Source organism: Musca vetustissima, unplaced genomic scaffold, assembly GCF_032173495.1.
Source record: "Musca vetustissima isolate MV318-11 ecotype Yass unplaced genomic scaffold, APGP_CSIRO_Mvet_v1 utg20336, whole genome shotgun sequence".
NCBI classification, from domain to species: domain Eukaryota; kingdom Metazoa; phylum Arthropoda; class Insecta; order Diptera; family Muscidae; genus Musca; species Musca vetustissima.
This window is the reverse complement of record NW_026886023.1, coordinates 323389-349257: the sequence shown is the minus strand read 5'-3', so window position 1 is coordinate 349257 and position 25869 is coordinate 323389. Positions and strand designations below refer to the sequence as shown.

General features: G+C 33.3%; 4 protein-coding genes across 4 annotated transcripts; 2 read left to right on the top strand and 2 right to left on the bottom strand.

Moving 5' to 3' along the window:
* Nucleotides 1–375: 375 nt before the first annotated feature.
* On the bottom strand, nt 376–12956 carry LOC133333498 (uncharacterized). The gene is made up of 5 exons (XM_061541816.1): nt 12734–12956; nt 3011–4625; nt 1010–1585; nt 822–948; nt 376–760 (listed from the first exon to the last, which is right to left on the bottom strand). Exons 1-5 carry the CDS (start codon nt 12764–12766, stop codon nt 376–378), a joined length of 2736 nt encoding a protein of 911 aa, XP_061397800.1. The 5' UTR covers nt 12767–12956.
* Nucleotides 12957–16591: 3635 nt separating this feature from the next.
* On the top strand, nt 16592–18736 carry LOC133333526 (borealin-like). Its single transcript, XM_061541842.1, has 4 exons — nt 16592–16821; nt 16882–16993; nt 17995–18469; nt 18544–18736. Exons 1-4 carry the CDS (start codon nt 16600–16602, stop codon nt 18734–18736), a joined length of 1002 nt encoding a protein of 333 aa, XP_061397826.1. The 5' UTR covers nt 16592–16599.
* Nucleotides 18737–20106: 1370 nt separating this feature from the next.
* Nucleotides 20107–20657, top strand: LOC133333525 (transmembrane protein 234 homolog). Its single transcript, XM_061541841.1, has 3 exons — nt 20107–20119; nt 20191–20493; nt 20563–20657. Exons 1-3 carry the CDS (start codon nt 20107–20109, stop codon nt 20655–20657), a joined length of 411 nt encoding a protein of 136 aa, XP_061397825.1.
* A 742-nt stretch (nt 20658–21399) lies between these two features.
* LOC133333480 (uroporphyrinogen decarboxylase) lies at nt 21400–22866 on the bottom strand. Its single transcript, XM_061541798.1, has 5 exons — nt 22849–22866; nt 22407–22691; nt 22186–22344; nt 21818–22117; nt 21400–21758 (listed from the first exon to the last, which is right to left on the bottom strand). Exons 1-5 carry the CDS (start codon nt 22861–22863, stop codon nt 21447–21449), a joined length of 1071 nt encoding a protein of 356 aa, XP_061397782.1. The 5' UTR covers nt 22864–22866; the 3' UTR covers nt 21400–21446.
* Nucleotides 22867–25869: the final 3003 nt, after the last annotated feature.

Sequence of the window (25869 nt, the reverse complement as noted above, 5' to 3'; positions counted from 1 at the left end):
TACAGTTATTTTGTCTGTGCTTACATTCAGGCAATGTTTACATATACCTTATTTAATTAAAACTAGTAATTTAAATTGTCAATTTCTTAAATTATTCTTTGAATAAATGACATACTTTAATAAAACCTCTGTGAATCGTTCAGAAGTGACAAAATAATATATTTCCAACAAAAAAAGGATTCATTTGCTTCAAGTCCATGAATTATAATACTTCTTCTTCTTTTTTTCTTCATCTTAAATATCTAAACTACTCGTTTAATAAATCTTGGCTACTAAACTAAACCAAAGACATTTATACCTTCTGCTTCTTCCTACTTCATCTATATCTCTTAAACAATTACAAAAAAAGATACACCACAACATTAAATAGATAGTTTACGATACAGATGAGTTATCCTCATTATCATTACCCTGATACAGTTTACGTTCACGACATTCCAAAATGGCCCACACAGCCAGTGGGAGACAACCCAATACCATACAGGAACCCATACAATAAAATACAATAACATAACTACCCGATAAATCACGTAAAAATCCAGCCAACGGTGGAACCGATATGGCACCGATCGATTGAAACATACGAACGAGGCCATAACTGGAGCTGATGCGATCGGTACCAAAGATATCGGCTAATAAGACAGGCATCAGGACATACCAACTGCCCAAACAAAAACCATAAATTGCCGCCGACAAACCCACCAAATAGATGGTGTATTCCGAGGGTATGGTGAGGACAGATAAACCGGCGCCAAAGATGCTGCAATAGGAAATTATTTTATTTTAAAAATACAAAAAAGTCACGATCTGAAATTACTTACCACACAATATAGATCTTCCTGCGATCAAATAACTGCAAATCTGAAAGCCAGCCCAGACCCAACCGGCCAAACAAATCCAAAACGGCACTGACTGTGACCAAATAACCAGCTTCACTTTTATTATAACCTATAAAGAAAAACAAAATCAGCTGTTTCTAAGATTTACTCAACAAAAAATCTCTACTCACCAATCGATATAACATGAGCGGGTAAATAGTACAGCATATAAGGACATCCCACCGACATCAAGGTCACCGATAAACACATCAATATAAATGTCGGATCTTTCAATAAGCTTATATCCAAATAGATTTCAATACGTTCATAACACGTTAAAGGAGCATCATCGTCCACCTCCTCCTCTTCCAATGAATTTATACCAATAATACTACCATTTTGTGGATTTTCCGATGATTTTTGTTCACTCATACTACTAATCGGAGTGGGTATTTCCATGCTCTTACTCAGGCCGCGGGTGACAACTGTTGGCGGCGATAGCGGCTTTTCTAAATGTGCCTGAATTTTCGATATTATCTCATCATTGGCAAAGACATTGCGACGACGTCGTGAAGCTCGATTTGATTCGGTACCTGAGTTTTTGCGATACACCCAGGTTGAGGTGGTACTTAGATCTTCAACGGAATGCATTATACCGGAACTGCGTACCTTTTTCATCGGCTTAATGAATGTAGTTTCACCGATAATATCTTTAACTTCATCATCGCTCTCCTGAGCACCACAATTAGGAACAGATTTTTCAGAAGCTAAACAAAAGAGAGAGAGAGAGAGAAGAGGAGAATTTTGTAAATAAAATATTGAATTTATAAATTGTGGAGTGACAATCTATAAAGCAAAAATTAAGGTAAATGGCGCCCAAACAAAGAGAATGGGTTGACATCCCATGAATCCCTGGAAAACAAAATGAACTTGACTCAACCATTGAAATCCGGAGGAACGGGGGAAGAATAATGAATGGCGCCCAAACCGAATTTATGTGGAGACCACCGACATCAAATCCTTAGGAGACTTGGTTCATAAGGTTTAAGAAGGGCTAGGAGTGAGAAAAAAGGGGGGAGTGGAGAGATGAGAGGGGGCATCTTATGGCCCCTGGAAAGCAAAATGAATGTGGCGTAAAAACTAAAATCCTGAAAAGTTAATCACGGACCAATGGCGCCCAACCTGAATGTATTTAAAATCCAACAGCGAAGCCTTGGAGAATTAATTGGAATTAGGATAAGTTGAAGGCAGGCTTGGTTGGAAGAGGCGATATGAAGACACCCTGCGATATCTCTAGCAAGCAAGACAACGTATCGGAATCACATCCGGTTAAACTTCGAAAAGAAAGAGCTCATACAGAGTTTGAGGTTGGAGGCTGAGAATGGACCACGAGCAATAAGAGAAGATTTGGGGTTGAGGAGAGGGGGAATTTCGAAGTAGAATATTTTAGAAATTGCCGTGTGTCATCTTATGGTCCCTGTAAAGCAAAATGAACCTGGCGTAAAAACTGAAATCCCGAAAAGCAAATCCAAGGATAAATGGCGCCCAATTAATTAGGGATACGTTAAAAGCAGGCTTGGTAGGAAGAGGCGATATTTAGACACCCTATGATTTCTAGAGCAATCACTGATACATATTTGAAACACAGCGTATCGGAATCACATCCGGTTAAGTTACGAAAAAAGAGTTCATATAGAGTTTGAGGTTGGTGACTGAGCACCATGGAGCTAGTAGAGATTTTATGGTAAAATTACGAAAAGAAGGAGCTTATGAAGTGCTTCAGGTTGAATGTCGAGCAATAGGAACTAGTAGAGATTTTGTGCCGTGGCGAAACATCGCGAGAAGTTAATCAATGATAAATGGCGCCCAAATAAAATGTATTTAAAAGCCGATGTCTTGGGGAATTAATTGGAGTTAGGGATAGACCTAGACCTGAGTTATTGCACGATGCTGTAGATTTGGTTTCTTAGGTGTTCGAAGCTGATGTTTTCGTTTTAAATGTCCGCAAAGGTACGTACAGTACGGTGAGTAAGAAATGTAACATATGAATATCATAGAAAAGAGAGTGCCGTGACTTAAGAACTGTAATTCGCGGAAGTTAAACAAGTGTTAAGAAATTTCAGAATGTATATAAAAAATATTTCATACACATACATTTCTTAAATTTATTTTTTAAATTTTCCAAAACTTACCATTATAACGATTATTATAATAATCATTCAGACGATTTTTAGACTCCTCCATAAAAAGATGTTCAATAAATTTCGTATTCAGCCCGTCATCGCAGGTATCCAAATACGTAGAATTTGTCAACATATCAATGTTGCTAGGATTTATATCATTCAACGGTTTGGTGGCATCTTCTTCCTCGCCCCTTACCTTCTCATCATCGTTTTGCATCGATTCCAGTGGGCGATATAGCAACGCCGATAAACAAACATCGAACATGCAGAAACCCAATATTAAAATTGTACCATGGAAACCAAAATTCTCCGCCAGATGTTTAATTAGAACCGGTAATATAAAGCTGCCAGTTGCGGTTCCCGACACGCAAATACCATTTGCCAAAGCGCGATGTTTATCAAAATATTGCGATACGATGACAATTCCAGGTGTTGTAGACAAACCACCACCAATGCCAGTCAATATGCCAAACGTGAAGAGTAAGTGGACCAGACTGGTGGCAAAATAACTCAAAGTCATGCCCAGGGCACAGAAGAGACCGCCAACAAATACCACAGTGCGGCAAGAAAATCTCTGGCAGAGGGCACTTGAAACCGGAGCCAATGCCAAACACAACGCTGACAAGATGGCCGGAATCCATGAGGCCACCGTAGCTGTTGAACTGGGGAATGTTTCCATAATCTCTACATACAAAACGCCATACGATTTCACCAGACCAGCTACCCAAAACTGCACCGAAAAAGCTCCGAAGACAATAAACCAACCATAACCACCATCCGGCGGATCGGTACTAACCGAGGAACGTGATGACGGTGGGTGACCGGAATTAGCACGATCTCGTGCACTCGAGATACTGGAAATGCCACTGGGTGCCTTCTGGACACCCCCACCACTTTTCGACTTGCCACGCTTTCCACCACGTTTATCCGTGCCATCGCATCCATTCCGATGCGAACGTATTTCACGGGATTTGGCTATTAAAGGCCTTGCCGTAATGCTGGATACCGTTAACAGGTTTTCATTGTCGTCCTCTTCGATTTCCGATATCTGATGTTCCAGCAGACTGGCGTGCAGGGTACGGCTAGCCGGTGCCGGGCAATAGGGTGTCTCAATCGGTAGGGAGACGGGACGCCGGGGTATTGTTGATGTCGCTGAGCCGGGTGCCGATGCGGCAACCTCACTAATCGATACCGCCGAATGCGTTGACATGAATGGGTTTTGGGCACTACCGCCCATTTGTAGACCGAGTCCCGGTTGCAGGCCACCCACTCCGAGGCTATCCATTTGTTTGGTTTCAAGATCGGCAAGCGGTACCGGTGGTGCCGAGACAATGGAGAAGAGTGAACCACTCGATTGCTGGCATTCGGTGAGTAATGATGGTGCCGGCGGTTGCGAACAAGCGACAATGGGCAATTCGCCCGGTTGACTTTCGCGCGTATACTGCGGTTCACAGATGACTTCAATAATTTCGGTGGAATTGCCATCGATGGCCGAACGGCTGTCGAGCTGGCGTTGATGGTGATGGCCAAGGGTGGCATTAGATTGAACGAGCCTTCCCGACTCGTACTGGACTCGACCAATTGGGTCCGGTTCACTCGCGCAGTACACCGATCCCCGTGAATCCTGGAAGCAGAAGAAGAAGAAGAGGAGGAGACATTTTAAATGAGGTTTAGCATGACATTTTTTTATGTGTATATAGAAAAACGTTTGCATACTTTTAGGCGCATATTAGAAAAATTAAATCTTCGGTTATTTCAATGTAGAGTGGCCATACTTTGTTGTTATTAAAATCGGACCAAAAATGAGCAAGCCTCATTTAAGCCAAAAATGAGCAAGCCTCAGACCTATGGTAGCCTCTAAAAATATTTTTAAAAAATCCACGCCTATAGTAGCCTCAGAAAAGAATGTTTTAAAAATAATATAAATCCGATTTAGCTTTTTTTGCCGAAAATGAATTCTTTCCAATTCCCAATTTCCTGCAATTTGTTGCCCTTCAGCAAAATTGCAACTCATCAAAAATTTACAATTTTCCTCAAAATAAAAAAGGCCATTAAGAAAAATGATTTTGCCATTTTTATAAGACATGGTCCCTTTGTTACGCTAATGTCAAATAGGGAATTCCTTTGACCCCTCGACCCCCAATATATTTCTCTTCTCGTTGCTTTATAAATAAATCTGTCTCTATGTTCTTCATGTCAACTGTCAGCGACTTTAAAGCTTCTTAAAAATGGTTGCCGCTCATTTTGTTTTTAATATGCATTTCAAGGCTTTTTGCTTTGCTTTGTTATCGCGCAAATGATTGTGTTTGGTGGTGGTGGTGGTAGTGGGTGCGAGGTTGAGGCCAAAGGGATATAAGCTTTATGGTCTTGACCTTGTCATTGGAACATAATATGACTTAGTATTTATTTTGATGTTGTTGTTGTTGTGGGAAAATTCCATATTTCTTTTTGCCGTGTTGTTGGTAAACAACAACAACAATAATAAGAATAATAATTTCTCAACTTCCTTTTGGCTCGGCTCGTCTGTCATATTTTTTTTTCTCCAAGTGCGATACACAGTTTCCGAATGAACTCAGGTAATTGCAATTAAATTAAGAAATATGACACTTGTAGATGTTCGGACCTGGGAAGGTAGGTGAGGGACAGTCGGTGAGATGTGATATTAAAGTAGGTGGGACCTTCGGGATGATATTTATTTCTATAAAATTAATTCCCCTAATGCTAAAGGAAATGGTGTTCTTGAATGAGGAAAAATAAGAATATAAAACCATTGTTTTATTTAAGCGGAAATTGAAAACAAACTTAAATCGATTTAATAAATAACATTTATACGAGGGTGGTCATAAGAATATGAAATATTTTTAATTTACTTCGAGAAAAATCTAATATAAAAATTCATATCTTGCCCATATTTAATAAACTTCCAATTTAAGTCAGGGAAAAGAAGACATGAGCTGGAAAGTAAATAACAAAACAACATTGGCAAAAAGAAAAGGAATTTCCCCTTAACATGGCATGTGATACCCCGCAAAGGAAAGTTCTACAAGTGTACACACATGCACAGCAATAATAATGACAAATCCAAAAGGCATCATCGGTGTATATATAACCTGTGATTACATCTGAACCCGTTGACGTCATTTTCAATTGTGAGGTATATTCTTGTTATTTTTTTTATAATTTATTTTCTATTGTTTTGTTTTTTACATAGAAGAATCTTTGGCATTGCCAATATTTCAGAGGAAAAATATGTTGAGATTTTTTTTTAGTATATAGAAATTAGAGTACATATATACATTTTTCTAAGGACTGGATTTTTGAAATATTTTTTCTGAGGCTAACATAGGCGTGGATTTTTTAAATAATTTTTTTCAGGGGATAACATAGGCGTGGATTTTTTAAATAATTTTTTTCAGGGGATAACATAGGCGTGGATTTTTTAAATATTTTTTTCAGGGGATAACATAATAATGTTTTTCTGAGGCGTGGATTTTTTAAATAATTTTTTTCAGAGGCGTGGATTTTTTAAATAATTTTTTTTCTGAGGCGAGGATTTTTTAAATAAGTTTTTTCTGAGGCGTGGATTTTTTAAATAATTTTTTTCTGAGGCATGGATTTTTTAAATAAGTTTTTTCTGAGGCGTGGATTTTTTAAATAATTTTTTTCTGAGGCATGGATTTTTTAAATAATTTTTTTCTGAGGCCTGGATTTTTTAAATAATTTTTTTCTGAGGCGTGGATTTTTTAAATAATTTTTCAGGGGATATTAAATATTTTTTTTTCTGAGGCGTGGATTCTTTTTAGTATTTTTGTTCTGAGGCGTGGATTTTTTAAACAATTTTTTTCTGAGGCGTGAATTTTTTAAACTTTTTTTTCTGTGGCGTGGATTTTTTTAAACTTTTTTTTCTGAGGCGTGGATTTTTTTAAACTATTTTTTTCTGAGACGTAGATTTTTTTAAACAATTTTTTTCTGAGACGTGGATTTTTTTAAACATTTTTTTTCTGAGGCGTGAATTTTTTTAAACTATTTTTTTCTGAGGCGTGGATTTTATTTAACAATTTTTTTCTGAGGAGTGGATTTTTTTTAACAATTTTTTTCTGATTTTTTTTAGTATTTATATTTCTTTCAATTCCGACCAAATTTTCTTAATTCAATTCCAAGACCAAATTTAATTTAAAAAACTTCCCGTGGCAACACTCCATTTCATTTCTCCACCCAGTTGTTATGTGAACTCTGTGTAACGGAAACGAACACAGCAAACAAACAATTCAAAGCATACTTTAAGGCGTTACCCATATATATTTTTGCATTCGCGTGTCTCCAAAACAAAGTTCAATGTTCATTTGTATTATTATATTGTTTATAATAATTTTCGAATTAAAAAATTGCATATTAAATTATAATAATAACAATAATAGCAATAAACAAGTACATTTATCTTGTCATTTATCATCAAATTAAACTGGAGGGATGGGAAACATTTTAGTGATCTCTCCTGTGGTTACAGGGTGGTAGTTCCTGGTAAATAAATTGCAAAATAGCAAGAAGCAAAGGATAATTGTGAAATATGAAAAGGGGGAGGAGTTTGGCTTTTTTAATGTGGAAGAAAAAGAGGAATAAATGGGAAATTTTATGAAAGTATAAAAACCTTTCTTTGTGTCTCTTTGGATTTTTTTAGTGATAACATCTAAAGGGACATAAAATAAATTATTTCAGAATAAAAGTTTTATTTCTAAACACGTTTACACTATAGCTTATATTGTAATAATATGCATTATTCCGATTTGTTTCCTAAATCGAGCTGAATTTAACTCAAGTTCCTATACATAAATACACTCACTGCCATATTCTAAAAGTTCCAAAATTGTAATGTTTTTTAATCGAGCTGAATTTATCTCGATTTACATAAAAACACCACTCATTATCTCGAAATCCGCTACAAAATCGTGAATATCTCAAATACAGCTCTGTTTTTGCACCAAAAAATGCATCACTTTTGCTAGAAGAACCGAATTGGCAACACTTTAGGTACGGCAACGCAAGAATGTTAAAAGATAACCTCTAAATTGTGGAACCTAATTGATGGAGAGGAATTCCTATTATAATTATGAAAGTATTGGCCAGCTACGAAAGTATTGGCCAGCTGACTAACTTTATGGAATAAATAATATGAATAAATCCACGCCTAAAAGTGGGATATACCCTGAAGAAATATTAATAAAATCCAACGACTAGAATGCAGAATTTTTTAATATTTATTTAGTAAATATTAAAAGAAATAAGGCTTTAATATATATATATATATATAAAATGAATAAATTTTAATCATAAATTCAACCATAGAATGCATGCATATTGTTCACGGAGCGAACATGGTTTTTAAATAATAAAGATAGTGAATGTCTTGCTGTGGGTCCCTTGTGTAGAAGAGAGACTATTTAGTGAAACAGGGATCTATTTTTGTCTACAGTCCACTTTAGATAAGCGATTATTTTGGTTGAATATTTGTACACAATAATAAGATAGGAGTTTTCTATTGCCACATGTGGTATGTTTGGGTGAGATTACGGAGAGTAATATTCACTACAGACTGATAAGCATGTGTAGCGTGCTTGCCACATGTGAGGTAACGAGTTGTGTGTGTCCACTCCATGGGTTATGGCAGATGCACTCTCTCTTTCTCTTTTACACATTAGCCTAAGATAGGTTAAGTCATATTGTAATAATTAGTTCTTAAGAAACACTTTTTATATTAATAAATTAGTGTGTAAATGCACCGCAAATAAGAAACATACGTGCTATCACTCCGCGGACAATATCCGCGTAAGATCCCTAGCTTTTCACATATTCTGCATAAATATTATTCACATTATTATTAATATATTTTTTTTTAATTTATTTAGGTTGTAAAAATATTTGATAGAAAATGGCGCCAAGAAATTATTAAAAAAAAGAAGCCTGATTGAGAACTATTGGCCAGCTACGTAAAATTTGAAATATGTGTGTTTACAAAAACAAATATCAGCTGACTGACTTTATATTATGTAAATACTAGTCTAAACAAGCTAGGATTTAGATCCTCGTTTTACAAATCAATTCGATTCAGAAGACGTAGTCTAAACACCTAAATCTAACAATAACCCTTTTTGATAATCACAAATAAGTAGTTTGGCATAAAACTTAAGAAACAGCTGATATTTCTGGCTAGGTGATTTCTTGAATGTGAACTGTAAAAACATTTTCAAATCGAACTTTTACATTTGTTATAAATCGAACCGATTTTCGCATAATTATTGAACAAATTAATTTTTACCGGGTTAAACAGCACTTACATTAGAACTTTTTACTTTTAAGAGGATTTATTTGACATATATGCAATGGAATTAACAATTTATTCCCACTATGTTAACGAAATCCGGTACAATGTAAACGTACTATTAACCTCCTCTATGAGGTTTTATTTGACTTTTATGCAATTGAATTCACATATACTGGATTTACTTAATCCACTTTAATGTAAATGTGATATAAAAATAATATTCTTTGTACAATTATAAGACCCGTTCCAGAACCTTAAAGATTCGATTAAAGCTTTCCTGAAACCACAAAACTAGTAAATTGTTCAATCAAACTTAAAACGGAATTTACATTAGAACTTTTTACTGGGTTAACCTACTCTATGAGGATTTATTTGACATGTATACAATGAAGTTGACAATTGAAACCCACTGGGTTAACGAAAACCGGTAAAATGTAAATGTACTATACGAGAAGATAGGACAAAATTATATTCTCTTTATGAACTTTTTCTCGAAAAATTTAGCCGAGTAAAAATGTTAAACATGAATGCCTAATTTCCCCGCTTTTAATTTTGTCTTTTTTACTAGTTTCCGATCCAGAACTTTTTTGAAAATTTTCCCTCTTACTAGATTTACTATTAAAAAAAAGTACTGGATCAGAACAATAGATAATAATTTTGTGGGCAATAAAAATGTGATTTTAGCAGAACCCAAATATATGTCCCTATTGAATGAACTTTAGTTATTTGTTAGTACAATAGATTTTCACATTGAAGTATTAAACCTTTGTCTCTCCGTCTAAAGGAGTTTTTCCCCCATCACCCAATCACAATAGCGATGACTAATAATTCGAAAAAAAGAAACTTGAATTTCCAATCATTCACCCCAAAATTGTGCAGTAGCGATAAACAAACATGATTTCTTTTATTTGTCATGCATTACAAATAACTACTGCAAAATAGCAACAATAACAACCACAATAAACATATGATAATATGGCATGAGATACTGTGAGAGAGTGTTATGATGGTTCTCTCTAGATTAATCAGAAAATAAACAAAGACTAGAAATACGGACAATGTCAACAATGTTGTGGTAGTTGTTGTTATAATTATTGTCTAAACATTGTCATATCAAATGCATATATGTAAGTATGTAAGTACACTGTTAACTACTTCAGTCATCATCCAAAGGTCAAATGGCAAAGAATTAACAAGAAAACAATGTATCACATTTGAGGAAATTTATCACAAATGGAAACAAAAAAGAAATCACAGCAATTGTCATATGGTTTTTTTATGTCAAAGTCAATGTACGATGGCCATAGGATAACGGAAGCAACACTTTGAAAAAATGAGAGAAATAACAGAGAGAGAGAGAGAGAGTATAACTAAGCACTGAGATTTGTGGTGAGTTTGCGTGTCACATGTTTAACTCTCATTTAATCGAAAACATATGATGCGACATGCATGTGTATGGTCTTTCATTGTTTATTTAAGTTAAGCTAATGTTGCAAATAGAAATGGGCAGGATGGTTGCAGCAAATTAATGACAGAAAGTTCAAGAACATCTTTACTGCTTTGTAACAGGTTTGTATACAACATGGAAATGGGGGAATGGTATATGCGGTGACGCTGTAATGTGTGTACAAGTTTGTAGTTCGGCTAAAGCTTATTAATTCGCACACATTGAGGTCAATATTGAGTATATGTGACATAGATTTATTTTTTCTTTGATGTGTTTTTTTTTTTTTGTATAAAATTATTACAGTATGGAGAATATAGGCATTTGCATGTAAATTGTTGCAGCAACAATATTTTTGGAGCCACATTCATTACGACAAGGCTCAAACATTCTATACGGGATATTTTCTCGTAGCGTATATCTCAATTGTTTTAATGGAAATGAATGAATGTTTTATGAATGAAATTTACTTGTTTATATTCATATATGGAATTAACATTTGAAATCATGTGGATATAGTTTTAGCGCATTTAAACGGCATTTACATTAGAACTTTTTACCGGGATAACCTACTTTATGAGGATTTGTATACGTAAACAAATAACAGCTGATAAATGATTTTTATATCATATCATATTAATACTAGTCTAAACAGCTGGTATTTGACACATATACAATACAATGGAAGTGGGTTTATATTGTCACAATTCTGTTCAATGTAAACGTACTATTAGACTATGCTGCTAAATTGAATCGATTTATAAATTCAAATACCAGCTGTTTAGACTAGTATTAATATGATATGATATAAAAAATAATTTATCAGCTCTTATTTGTTTACGTATACATACACATTTCAGTGTTTCATAATTTTTGTGGCAATTTTTCTCTTAATATTTTCATCATTCGAATCGATCTCCAATAGTTTTAAAGTTCATAAAAATATTTGTTATTTCAAATTAAAAACATTTTTATCGTTTAATTCCTCAGCTGCTACCATTTTTTTGGCAACTATTTTACATTTCAACATATTTTGTAGCATACTATTAGGAGACGTGATTAATTTTTTGGTATAAAAACAGGGTAGTATTTGAAATTATCTCGATGTAATTATAGGATTTCAAGCAAATCGAATTATTGAATGGATTTGTATAAATTCAGTTCGATTTAGCAGTTAAATCGATAAAAAATGTAGTCTAAACGCTCCTTTATTTATACGTGTTTTAAATGGTATCAAAATATCGACATTTACATTAAATATCTTAACTGGTCAATTATCGAATTATAGAACCCTATATATCTATGAACCCTATTTACAATATAAATCATCATTTAATATAAATTATCATTTAATTGCCGTTTAAGTTGTCATTTCCTTTGAATATATGTCAATTAAATGATTTATTTTTAAATCGAGGTAATAAAACCTAGCTGTTTAGACTAGCAGCCAAATGATATAAAGCCAATCAGCTGATATTTGTTTGCGTATACATACACATTTCTAATTCCACGTAGCCTACAAGTATTTCCATAATTATAATAGAAATGAATGTCCATAAGGTGAAAACATGTGTTGTGTTAAAACCGTTTTATAGTACATTTACATTGTACTTGATTTAGTAAATCCAATAGATCAAAATTGTCAATTCTTTTGCATACATGTCAAAAAAATCCTCGTAGAGGAGATTAACCAATAAAACGGAATTTATATTTTTATAAAATGCCTTATCTCGATTTATTTGCTAAATCGTGCTGAAGTTATATCGTTTTCTAAACAGGCACGATTTTTAATAGCCCTACTAAATCCTAACGGGTAAAATGATATCAAGTTGATAGTCAGCTGTTTTTTGTTGACAGTCAGCTGTTATTCTATGTGGATTAGTTACATAAGTAATGCATTTTTTGTTGTATTTGTAATTATTTATATTTAAAATATCTATCAAACATTTTAAATTTGTTATTTCATTACCTGTAAAGGGAATTCTCCTCGGGATAAAGACATATTTTACTACTGCCGGAAAATCGTTTTTGATGCTTTTTATTTGTTGGTTTATGATGTTTCAAACCTAAATGCATTGGTTTAAATCTGCTACGCTTGAGGCCGCCAGAAAATAGTTTCGCAAACGCAAATGCGATAGACGGCGGAATTTTGTGATTTTTTATTTGTATTTCTTGTATATGAAAGAAATTCAAAATATATGCAGCCTACACTTAACCCGGAAAAAAGTAGTCAGCAACAAGAACAAACAATTAAAGGGGAGGTGTTTTTTTTTCGCTCAGGCACTTAAAAAGTGCTTGATGCGTTGTTGTAAGGAAAACTTCCTTTCTGTTATTCGATTTTTTGTAACTTGTTATCCTTTTGTTATTGGCAAGTCAAAAAAATGGTATTAATAATTGGTCGTCTTCATTTGTTGGTTTACACCACTGTGTTTTTTATATTAACCGACAGTGTGCGTGTGTACGTTACAAAAAAATTCTCGTTTAGTACAAAAAAATTATACAAATATATATTTGGCACTTGTTTCGTAGAGGAAATTTCTTGTTTCCTGCTGTTGTTGTTATTTTTTCTGTTTTCAAATAAACAAAACGAAATGTAGAAACTTTAAACCAAACATACAGAAAATGCTGAAAGCAAAAGCAAACTCTTCATTTATGGTAACATTTTTGCAAATGAGGTTGAGGTTAGGTTGTAGTCTCGACGACCAGCCAGCCAGCCAGTGTTTTTAGGTTATTGGGTTACGTTCAGAGATTTGCAATGCGTTACGATGCTGCAGTGTTGTATAAGGATAATTATTGTCCTTGTCAGAGGTTGAGACGACGATAATGATGATGGCGATGGTGACAGTTTGCCTCTGTTGTGTCAGTCGCTTTTTTTTTTTATTTGGTGCAACCGAAGAGGAAGAGTAAATGAGTGACTTTGTCACTGTTTCCACTTCCGTTTTCTCTCAAAAATACTCTCTATCTCTCTCTGGAATTCTTGGCAGAATGCTATTAGCCTGGTTCGGGTTTTCTTTATTTCAATGTTCGGCAAATTGGTCGTATATTAGGATACCTGGGCTATTTGTGTATACGTTTGTCGTCGTATTATTGTTTTTTTCCTCCTTTAGTTTTAATAAAACGTTATGTTTAGAATTTATGTTATAAATCAATACCCAAGTTCTATAACTTTGAAATCGTTTTATTTATGGGCAGCTGCCAGAAAAAATGGTCTTGGTTGACCTTCCAATGTGTTATGCTCCCGTTTTTTTTGTAAAAAGTGCAAGGTTTCTTTTTTCTCGTTATACGATTTTATTAAGAAAAAATATATTTTTTTTTTGTTTAGAAAAAAAATCGCCTAAATTAACACTCGAAAGTGTTAATTCGTTTGAGACTTCTTTGTAGCGCCTAATTTAATTCCGTTTTTTGTTAATTTTATTCGATAATTTGTTAAATTTCCAGCTTGAAAATCGGAAAAAAAACCTTCCCGAACTCTTGTGTAATTGCTGCTGTAGACAGGAATTTTTCTTTTATAACAAAGGATGTTTTTTATCTCTCTCACTTTGTAGCGATGCGTTTTTTAGATTTGCAACCGTTCGGTTATGTAGTTAATGCTCAACTGTTCGTTTTGCCAAAACTCGTCCAAGTTAATATATGTTCTCCTAGGAAGACAAAGACGATGTCACATCCTTCTCAATATTATAACATATTCACCAAAATGTGGTGCAATGTAATAAAAATTCACCACACCACCTATGCTGATTGCTCTCTCATTGTATATGGCGAGAGAGATAGCGGAAAGAGAGTATCCATATTTGTTTTTATTTACATTTGCCATGTGTGTTTTGTTTTGACCGGCATATTTATTTCCGGTTAGTTTGTTTTTATCGTTATTTTCTAAACAAATGTTAATGTGGTTGCCATATTTTTATGTCTAAAAATAAGAAGTTGCCAAATTGTTGAAAAGAGTATTTTGACTATAGCTTTTATGGTGATAATGTTCATTATTTTGATTTAATTGCTAAAATGACTTGTACTTTAGAACTTTTTATCGAGTTAATCAACTTTATAGTACGTTTACATTATACCGGATTTCGTTACCCCGGTGGGTTTCAATTGTCAATTCCATTGTATACATGTCAAATAAATTCTCATAAAGTAGGTTAACCCGGTAAAAAGTTCTAATGTAAATGCCGTTTTATGAGGATTTACTAAATCCAGTGCAATGTAAATGTACTAAAATTTGAACTGAATTTACCTCGAAATTAAATTCACTTTTTTCTCGATTTCCTCTGCGTAATCGAGATAATTTCAAATATAAAACGGCATATACATTAGAACTTTTTACCGGGATTATTATTGAATTGACAATTGAAACCCTCTGGGTTAACGAAATCCGGTTAAATGTAAACGTACTATAACACTGTTTTTATAGCAAAAAATACGTCAAGTTTCCTTAAAGTACCAACATGAAAAAGCTATATGTGTGTGTCATTTCTTCGCATTAAAATGCTAAGACCTTTTCTAACAATAAAATGACAGCAGCTGACAAAATTCAGTAAACAAATATCAGCTGACTGACAACTTTATATAATGTTTAATAATATTCTAAACAGCTAGGATTTTGTAGCTCAATTTAGAAATCTGTTTGATTTGGAAGGCAGTTAAAACTTTTATAAAGGGGAAAAAGAAAACAGTTTCAATTCATTGAAGATTCTTTTAATTTGCTAGAATATAGCAGCAACAGCTGTTTTTTTATATGTGACATTTTGTTTAGCAAAATTACGATTTATATAATTTTTTAAGTTTCAATTTTTTTCAAGCATCAAAAATATTAGAATACCTTAAAATTGTATCAATTTATAATATAATATTTACAATTTTTGTCTAATACCGCTATTTATAAAAAATAACGATATGTAAACATCGAATTGCAGATCCCTAAATGTATGCAACTAGATCAACCCATGGTACAATGAATAGGTAGTCCATTTAGAGCAGCTGATGTCTTGATTAACTTTCTAATTGGTAAATTTTACTTGAATTCGATGTGCAATGCTGCCAAATTTTTGATATATTATAAGGAAAAATTTGACAGATAATCGAGACAAAAAAAAAAATGTTTTTGTTTTGATACATCACCTTATTATTGCATCATGGATCAACCTTTACTTTAAATTATAATTACTTACATTACCCTGAAATACTTTGCTATTGAATATTCAATTAAAAATATATTTCAAACAAATATACAACCACAATTTTAATTTGTAAATATAGTTCAATTAATATTTCCCCCTACAAAGTTATTTGGCCATTTTTGCATTTATAGATCCCTAATTACTATACGTCATGTTTTGTGAGTAATTACTGAAATAATTAGAAAGACAAGTCTAGTTGACATAAAAATAAATATAAATATATAAAAATTTATTTCATATATATAATTATTATTATTTTATTGAAAAAAAAATATTTTATTTATTATTCTTTAAGTGTTTGCTGTTCATCATACGCCTTACGCTCTACTATTTCATTAAGTGCTGCCAAGTATCATCAAGTTGGCAGCACTTATATGACAAGAAAACAACAAAAATCAGTGCAGCCAACCTAGCCATCTTTAAAAAACAAAGATCTTGGAAATTCAAGCTTGTGTGTGACCTCCTCAACTGAATTGTGGCGGCATATTATAAATATTTTTTCGAACGAAGCACTACAAGTGGAAAATCAAAAGAAAATTGTGAAAATTTTACAAGAAAATTATAGCGATTGCTCTAAAATCGCTTAAAACTCCCAAAAAATAAAGAAGACTATATTTTATATTAACCCTAAAAAGGAAACTCACATCAAACAGAAAAAATGCCGCGCACAAAGGTTTCCAAAAGTTCCAAACGCAATCGTGAGGCAGCGGTTCGCGAAGAAAAGATACGAGAATTTGAAAATACCTTGGAAGGTTTTCAAAATACTTTTGATGTTAAGGTCCAGGATTATTTGACATCGTTTGAGCACCATTTTACAATGTTGCTGCAAAAGACAAGCACAGCTTTGCTCCAAATGAAAATCTGTGATGTCTTTGAAATGGTAGGTCGATATATTGATTTTACATTTTTGTTGTTTTTAATTTGTTTGAATTTCTCTTAGGATTTAGATAGATTTGCCGACTGGGATAAAAAGATGAAACAGCGTAATGAAGAAAATATGGCCAATTCCACATTGTTGCGTTCAGCAAAAGTTACCAATCCAAATGACGAAGGTGAGTTGAATATTAAGTAATTTTCTTTTATGGAATTGGTTGTGGTCTTTTGTATTTTTCCTAGGCTTTTTGGGGATTTGGTAAATGTTACTTCAATTTTTTTTACAATTTTCTTCGATATCGCAGTAAAAAGTAGTAGATTCTTGCAGTACGCGAACAGTCTAATAGTAAATATTTCCATTATCATTTTTCGTGAATCCATACTTTCTAAAAAGGTTGATCATAGCAAGTAGCAGATGTTGCAGATGTTTATTCTTACCTACCTCTAACTGCCTACATGTTGTGAAATTTCCTTACTTGCTTTCGAAGAAAATCATCCCTTATTTTTTGGGAAAACATGTTTGACCTTGCTCGTTTAAGATGTTAAAGATGTTGTTGTAGATGTCCTACTGTTTTACACAATGGGCTGAGATCGTAGATTCTTGTCTTGTAATGATATTATTACTGCTGTTGTATTTTTTAAAAATGAAAATAATGTGTAAGAATTTTGCCAAACAATGTCAAAATTCACATATTTGTAATCTTGCCATACAGGCCTCATATATTACAACCAAGCATTATTTCTAAAACTATTAAATTTTTTAGTTCAATTTATTTTTATATAAGGAATATTTTAAAATGTCGAATATTTACATCTGCTTGGCTTCCAAAACATAACTCCCACTAACGGAGACTCATTATAATGTAGAAATCTTGCATTCATTGTGGAACCATACCAACCAAAACTCATATTTCATACATGCTTATTTTATTTAAAAAAAAAATAATTCTGAATTCCATTCTATATTGTATGCAAGCAATTCATTTTTATTTTGGTAAACTACTCTTTTAAGGGGTTCCGGTTCTTTTCTTTACTATTTTTGTTTTCTTTTATGCACCCACAAATTTTAATAATATTAATATATATGCACACACACGCCTCATCTCATTACTACTTTTCTTCCTAATCATATGTTTACAAACAAAAATCTCTTGGCTATTTTGTGACTCATTTGGTAAAGGCTACCTTACAGAGGATAGTTCCACATCAGCCAGTCTAGGCTCATCGACAACAAATGCTGCCTATTTAAATTCATCAGCTATGCGTACAACAACACAACAATTGCCGCCACATCAATCGGCACGTTTACGCACCCCAGGACCATTAAGTTCTGCAAGAGCAAGGCGTCCCCGACGCAGTCGTTCAGCATGTGGTGATTATGGTATACCCGGTTCGGCAATGAAATCAAAACCATCATCACATTTATCCATAAATTCTGGACATCATAGCAGCAGCAACAGTACTGCCAGTGATCATCATTCACGTAGTAAAATGAGAACGCCCATGGCTTCACGGACTAAAGCCTTGTCGGCTGATCGTTCAGCAAAAGATGCCAATGAACCACAATCACCGCCATCACCACCCACATTTTTACGTTTTCCCAGAGCTGGTGAATTGGTATTGTCAAAATGTGGCAGTCCTTTGGTGGCCAATTCGTAAGTTTAACTTTTTTGAGTAAAACTATTTTTCAAAACAAAAAATAATTTTATATTATTTTGTGTATTTCTAGTGGACCTGATAAAATTGCCCATGTCAATATACCATTGCGTGGTGGTGTCATATCAATGAGACCCAAAAAAATCGAAGGCCTAACTCCTGATATACTCAAGGAAATGGATCCCGAAACCTTGCAGCAATTAAAAACCTTACATGCAAATATCGATAAGATTGTAAGTATGGCAGATAAGGCCGGTTTCATTTAAGTCCTGGAACGAACAACAAAACGCTCAATAATTGGAATTTAGTTTACAATAAAAATATATTTATTATCGATAAACAAAGTACCTCCCCACACTCACACACACAAACAATGCGAATCCCAAAAAAATCCTCCATGATCCTGATACTACATTTGAATATCTTGTATTTTATACATTACATGCTCTATACAAAGCCTAATCATGATTGTTTGGCTTGTTTGAACAAATGACTACTACACACCAAAAAATGGAATCAAGATTTTTGAATTTTAGACGCCCCACATCACAGTTAAATATAATTTCTTTGTGATCATTTAACTGTGTTGCTCTAAAAAATATTCTTGATTCCTATATTGTGTTGAATTAATGTTGCCTAAATTACATGCAACGCAAAAAAAAAAACAAACAAATCTTGTTTTCTTCTCAATATGTTTTTTTGTCTTTAACGTTGTTAGCAGCGTTTTTCTTTTTTTTTTATTAATATTTGCAAACATTCTTTTTGTTTTGTTTTAGTGTTTTTTTTTTTAATTTTCCGTTTATATCCTCTTTAATTTTTCTATCATAAATTATCTCACCCACGAACGAACAACAAAAAACTATATAAATATTTTATAATCAATTTTATATGTAACAATGCTACCTAGGTTAAGATTTTCCATTATATCAATTTTATATTATTACAAATAAAATACATTTATAAACTAAAAAAATCTAAATGATATATATACAAAGGTTTTTTTTTTATATTAAAATAAAGGTAAAGGGTCTTTCCACTTCTGATAGAAACAATTTTATTATAACTTAATTTTTGTATTTTTATTTTAATACTTAAAAATTAAGTCTTTTTTAACACAGCGTGTATACGTTATACATTTTTTAAATAGAGTATATTTTAAACAAGATAATTTTGCGCCACATTAGCAGAAACCATTGACAGTTATTTCACACTTCAAGCCATTTTGACAACTAAAACTGTTAGAATTGCGATTATATTCAACATTTGTATGTTTAATTTTTTATTAACTAAAGAAAAATTATTTAAATTCTTCCCCTTTATTATTTATTTATTTCAAACGAAGCCTTTAGGCCAATAAATGTAATACATTATTCAAAACAGTATGATTTAACTACTCAAAATTTAATTATTTAAAAAAATTATTTAAAATGTTTCTAATCGCAATTGAATTTACGATACAATATACCATTTTTGCCAAGTTGTGCAATGTCTTGACAAACGCCATGCATTTGCGCCACATTAGGAGCAACCCTTTGACAGGTATCTCACAATAATTCAATCATTCACAATAAGAGAGCAAGTGGAGCGTTTTTCAATTAGTTATTTTCTCTTAAACTCAACGAACGAAGTCGCAGTTATGTTCAACATTTGTAAATTAATTAAAAATGCTTAATAACAAAATTAAACGATTAATTTATTATAAATTCTCCACAATTTCCAGTATGTTTAATATGTGTTGGAGTGCTGTGGGGCTGCACAAATCCCTTTATTCGCCGTGGAAGTGAAGGTATTGAACGCATAAATACCGGCTCATCTACGAAAAACCTGTGGCTGGAAATGAAAACCATAGCAGGACGTTTAAAATATTGGATACCATTTGCATTGAATCAATTGGGCAGTGTTCTTTATGTTTGGACATTGCAATTTTGTGAAATAATTGTTGCCGTTCCCGTGGCCAATTCATTGACATTTGCCTTTACCGCCATTACAGGCTATTGTTTGGGTGAAAAGATACCGGGCAGAAGTAAGGTTTTTGATTTTTGTTGGTAATTAATGTATGGAGTAAAAAATGTAATATTTTATTCTGTTGTAGATGTCATAATTGGCACACTTTTGGTGTGTCTGGGTTCATCGATAATGCTATATGATCAGGCATTAAGAGAGCAGGCTGTAATGGCGGCCCAGTGATAAGTGGAGTTATTTTAAATTAATAAAAAAAAACTTTGTGTGCAGTCGCAGAAAGTGATAAATTATTAAAATAAGAATATTGGGCTAATCAAGAAACCTGTTGACGAAATTATTTAGAACGTAAGTCGGCACCTTCAAACCAATTTAAAAATCAAATCTACTGCAACATTACAAACGGTTCCAGAATAAATTTTAATAAACCAATAACATTATCACAGAAAAGGAAGTAAATAAGGTATTAGATAATCCCTTCCACAGTCAATCCAATTGGATTTGAAACAGAATTTCAGTCGTTCGGCAGCCTGACTGAGAAAACTTTCGTTGATCTAGTTTCGTTTCGCATCGTAAAACCCATTGTCGTGGAAACGAGCAATATTTTCTGCTCCGATAAATATTGAAATAAGTATTTGTATCCGGTTTAAGAAGTTTTCGCCAACATAATAACAACCTTATGTCGAATCAATTTACATTTCAAACTCAAAAAGAATACATTAGTACTACAATCCGCCTGTATCACAACACCATATAAAGGAAGGTGTGGACATATGTAAACGGTTTAAAAGACTCCATTTAATTATCATAACACCCCATGCCGAAGGTCTTTACATTTCAAACCAAAAATGAATACTCTCGATTTTACATTCCATCAATATCACAACACCCCAAAACAAGAACATGCTAAAGCAATTTAAAAATGTTAACCCAAAAAAATCAAATGTCGATTTTATTGCCATGGGTTCTTAAACAAAGAGAGTATATATGTATATATAAAAAATGCATTCTTATAATCTATAAGGCTTTGTGTACAGCATCTACAAAAACTTCCATGCTTACAATTGGTGTTTGTGGTGTAATGCCATGGCCCAAATTGGCAATATAACGTGTCTTGCCAAATTTACGCACCATTGTTGTGGCCAATTCGCGTATTTCTTCGGGTGTCTTATACAAATCCTGAGGATCCAAATTACCCTGCAAAGTGATATTGGGACCAACTTGTTTGCGGGCCTCCTCGGGATCAACAGTCCAATCCAAACTAATGACATCATAACCCAGTGTGGCCTGTTCGGCCAGAGAGTGACCAGCACCCTTGGCGAAAATTGTCTGGAATTCAAATTAAATTATTTAATATTGAAAATCGGAAAAGGTTCGCAATTGATTACCATAGGAACCAATGGAATATTCTGTTCAGTCAAACGCTGCTTTAATTTGCTGGCAATATCCTTGAGATATGGTGCACACCATTTCAAAAAGTCCTCCTTTGACAAATGTTCAGCTGACGATTCGAAAACTTGCAACATTTGAGCACCCGCCTTAACCTGCATTTCCAAATAATCCACAATGGAGGAGGCAAGCATATCCAATAACTTTTTGGCATCTTCGGGATAATCGCTGAGCCATGCCTTGGCCTTTGACATTGTTTTGCTGCCGCCACCCTCAATCATATAACCCATCAAAGTCCACTAGAAAGGTAAGTACAACACATTTTTTTAAATTATCTTAACAAAATAAAACAACAACAACAACTTACGGGGGCACCAGTGAAACCCAACAAAGGCACTTTACCCTCCAACATATGACGCATCATGGTAATTGCCTCACCCACATAGGCTAAACGTTCCACTGCACCTTCAGGTTTAAGTTTGGACAAGTCGGCAGGTGATTGCAAAGGTTCGGGGAAGACTGGACCCTATACAAAAATACAAACAATTAAATTTTTCTCACAATAAAAAATTAAATTCCTTTACTCACCACCCCTGGATGCATTTCCACTGTCATACCCAAGGCCTGTGGCATTACCAAAATATCCGAAAATATAATCGATGCATCTAAATCAAAACGTCTCAATGGTTGCATAGTAACCTCACATGCCAATTCTGGGGTACGACACACCGTGAAAAAATCATGCACTTTACGTACTTCTTGAAATTCGGGCAAATAGCGGCCGGCTTGTCTCATTACCCAAACGGGTACACGATCGACGGCTTCACCTCGTGCTGCTCTCAAAACATTGTCATTTTTCAACGCTGGGAAATTCTGTTCAATTGCCACACAAGACACAAGACAAAGGTTAATCAATAGTGTTATTACCTTTAATTCTGGCTTCATTATCTTTTTTGACATTCACGTTTTTTACATGTGATGTAATTTATGTGTCAATTTCTTCGTTTGTTTTCTTATTTCACTCTCTTACCTTGGCATCCTTCATGTTTTTGCTTTTTATTGTTCACCTTTTCTGTGTGTGGACTTTTATTCTTTAGTTTGTTTATAATTTATGCTTTTGCTGCATGAATTAACAGTTTTACCGTTGCTTAATCGTGTTTTCTTCTTGTGTTTATCGGTTGCCGTCTTGTTGCCGAATGTTTATAATTTAATTCATTCACAATGGTGGCTTATTAGAGAGAGAACAGCTGTTTATTGAAGGGTTATTTATACTATGTGCTACAAAGTGAACATTGAATGAGGGCGTTTTTACACAATTTGTCGGTTGTCAGAGTAAGGGTATGTTTATATAAAATGATTTTATATGAAGTGCATGATACAAATAGCAATTTTCATGGAATATATGTCAATTTATTTATTTATTATTTCATTATGTAACAATAAATACTGACGTATTTCCATAATATGGACGTGTAACATTTTATATATGTCCATTAACATTAACACCATTTATGATAAAAAATATCTGATTTATTATTTATTTACATTACAAAAAAATCCAGAAAATATTTAAAAATAAAATGAATTTTGTGATTTTTTTCGGAAATCATACAATCACAATTATCTAAAGTCATTCAGTGATTTATCAGCTGAATATTAATGGTTAGTTAATTGACTTCACATTATGAAAACTTAAAAGAACAGCTGTTTTTCGCTTTATAGGCGAACACGTTAATAAGCATTAAATAATCAGCCACTATTCCAGTCTTCAATGAAAAATGCGACTAAAACCTTCAAAATCCCGAAAATGAGGGTTGTTCCAAATTGTCAAACTAACTTTTGCGAATATTTTTTTATCTGCTAGGAACTCTGAATACCATATTAAAGACACTTTGGCTGGAAAGTGCGACTAAAACCAATAAAATACCCATAATGGGGATGAGATTTTTATATAGTGGCCAAAATGAGGTGAGATCTTTATATGGTGATAAGATCAGAACATGCACCTATATAGATAATTTTCTGCTCTTATTATTTTCATCTTCTGAAACGAGAAATTATTACAGATTCATTATATTATAAATAATTACAGATTGAATCCTTGATCAAAATTAAGAATAGATGTACTTGATTGGTCTCCGTTGAATATTTCGAGTTGTTTCAAATGAAATAATAAATCGCGGAATTGCTTGTTCCCAATAAGAAAACATCCGAACTTCCAATAAGAACTCTACCTATGTTTATTACTACTATTATTGTTTGAAGTAGAACTTTATTCCGATTAAGAAGGTTCCAATAAGAACTCTACCTATGTTTATTACTACTATTATTGTTTGAAGTAGAACTTTATTCCGATTAAGAAGGTGAGTTGAACTCACCTTCTTGCTACGCCTTTGATTTTTTAACTTACGCCTTGCTATGCCTTTCATTTTTTTAAATCTTACGCCCTGCTATGCCTTTGATTTTTTTAAATCCTACACCCTGCTATGCCTTTGATTTTTTCCTTTTAAGTGGACCCCCCCCATTCTCGGGGTCAAAATTTTTTTGATTCAATTCGATTCTACACTAATTCAAGAATGTCTCTACAAAATTTCAAGTGAAAATCTCAAGAACTCTTGAAGATATAGCCGATTTATTGTGTCAGCATCAAGTGACGGCTAAAGGGCTTCTCAAACTTTAAACGCGTTTTTCTCTCTTGCGAATGGCGGGCACGATACCTCAAAAACTAATAACCCAATCGATTCCAAATTTTTACACGTTTCTCTGTGAGTGTATAGCTATCATATGAACTAGGATAAAGCCAATCGGTGAAGATCTTCATTATTTTTTAACTTGGTTTTTGGTAAAAAATCGGCGATTTTCCAAAAATATTTTTTCAAAGGTCCGCCATTTTCTTAATTTTAGAGCGAAGTCAATAATCCTAGTTCATACGAGAGCTAGATATGTACTCTTTCTAACACCGTTGGAATTTTTGGATTCCGATGTTCCAGTGGGGAGTTATCATGCCCGCCATCAAAAATAAGGACTTTAATTACAAAAAACAACAACAAAGCAATAACAAAATTTTTTTGTAAATTATTTTTCTTCTCTTTTAAATCTTCAAATATATATGTGCAAAGTTACAAACCTTAACAAGCATTGGTATTGATTTACCAGCCCATTGAAAATCTTGAAAAATTAAAATCGAGAATGGGTGGGGTTCCCTTAAATCTATTCTTTTTAAATCTACGCCTTTTCCATGCCTTAATTTTATTTAAATGTCCGCCTTTTAATTTAAATGTCCGGTTTTTAATGCTATGCCTTAGAAAAAATCAGTTTAAAAGATCTACGCCTTGCTATGCCTTTGAAAAAATATTTTTAAAAAATCTACGCATTATTTTTTTTTTAATCAACGCCTCGATGAAATATTTTAAACATCCGCGAAAAACCGCAATCCAGGCATCACCCTAAAAAATATCTATATTTATTTTCAATTATATTTCTTTTTTTAATACAAAAATTTCAAATTTAATCTCTATAAGTTTAAAGAGTTTTTAATTTTTTCGTTATACCTAATAAGTGCAGTGAAAAATAAAAAAAAATATATTTAAAAAGTGATTAACGATAGTTTCGTAATTATTTTATTAAATAAAAAGTCAAGAAATTAAAAAAAATATTTTATAAATTGTATCAAGTGCCATGATTTGACAGAAAGCGGACACAACTGTAGAACAGTGTTTTTAATGATAATTCTCTCCCGTGTAATCACGGCTTTAATAATCAGCCTGTACTGTGCAATTGCACTCACAAACCAAATCACTTAGTCTGAATAACCCTTAACGCTAAAGAACCGAAACAACAAAATAAACATTCAAAAAGACAACAACACAAAACAAAGAACCGAATAATTAGAGGAATAAAAGGAATCACAAGAATTCTTCATCTATCTGCACTGCAAGGCAAAAAAGCAAAGCAAAACGCCAACAGACGTCAAGAATTGCAGTCGTGTCAAAAATATATTAAAAGTCGTGAGCTTATCATCAAAAAAGTTGTTGAAACTCCCGAAAAATCT

Excerpts from the sequence above, each read along its gene's own strand:
- LOC133333480 (XM_061541798.1), bottom strand. Across the intron at positions 22,345-22,406 it reads TGGAAATGCATCCAGGGGTG|GGTCCAGTCTTCCCCGAACC; the intron begins GTGAGTAAAGGA and ends ATTTTTGTATAG. Across the intron at positions 22,118-22,185 it reads TGGGTTTCACTGGTGCCCCC|TGGACTTTGATGGGTTATAT; the intron begins GTAAGTTGTTGT and ends TTACCTTTCTAG.
- LOC133333526 (XM_061541842.1), top strand. The coding sequence starts at position 16,600 with ATGCCGCGCACAAAGGTTTCCAAAAGTTCCAAACGCAATCGTGAGGCA. Across the intron at positions 16,822-16,881 it reads TCTGTGATGTCTTTGAAATG|GATTTAGATAGATTTGCCGA; the intron begins GTAGGTCGATAT and ends AATTTCTCTTAG. Across the intron at positions 16,994-17,994 it reads TACCAATCCAAATGACGAAG|GCTACCTTACAGAGGATAGT; the intron begins GTGAGTTGAATA and ends CATTTGGTAAAG.
- LOC133333498 (XM_061541816.1), bottom strand. The coding sequence starts at position 12,766 with ATGTCTTTATCCCGAGGAGAATTCCCTTTACAG. Across the intron at positions 4,626-12,733 it reads GAGGAGAATTCCCTTTACAG|GATTCACGGGGATCGGTGTA; the intron begins GTAATGAAATAA and ends TTCTGCTTCCAG. Across the intron at positions 1,586-3,010 it reads TTATAATAATCGTTATAATG|CTTCTGAAAAATCTGTTCCT; the intron begins GTAAGTTTTGGA and ends TCTTTTGTTTAG.
- LOC133333525 (XM_061541841.1), top strand. Across the intron at positions 20,494-20,562 it reads TGAAAAGATACCGGGCAGAA|ATGTCATAATTGGCACACTT; the intron begins GTAAGGTTTTTG and ends ATTCTGTTGTAG.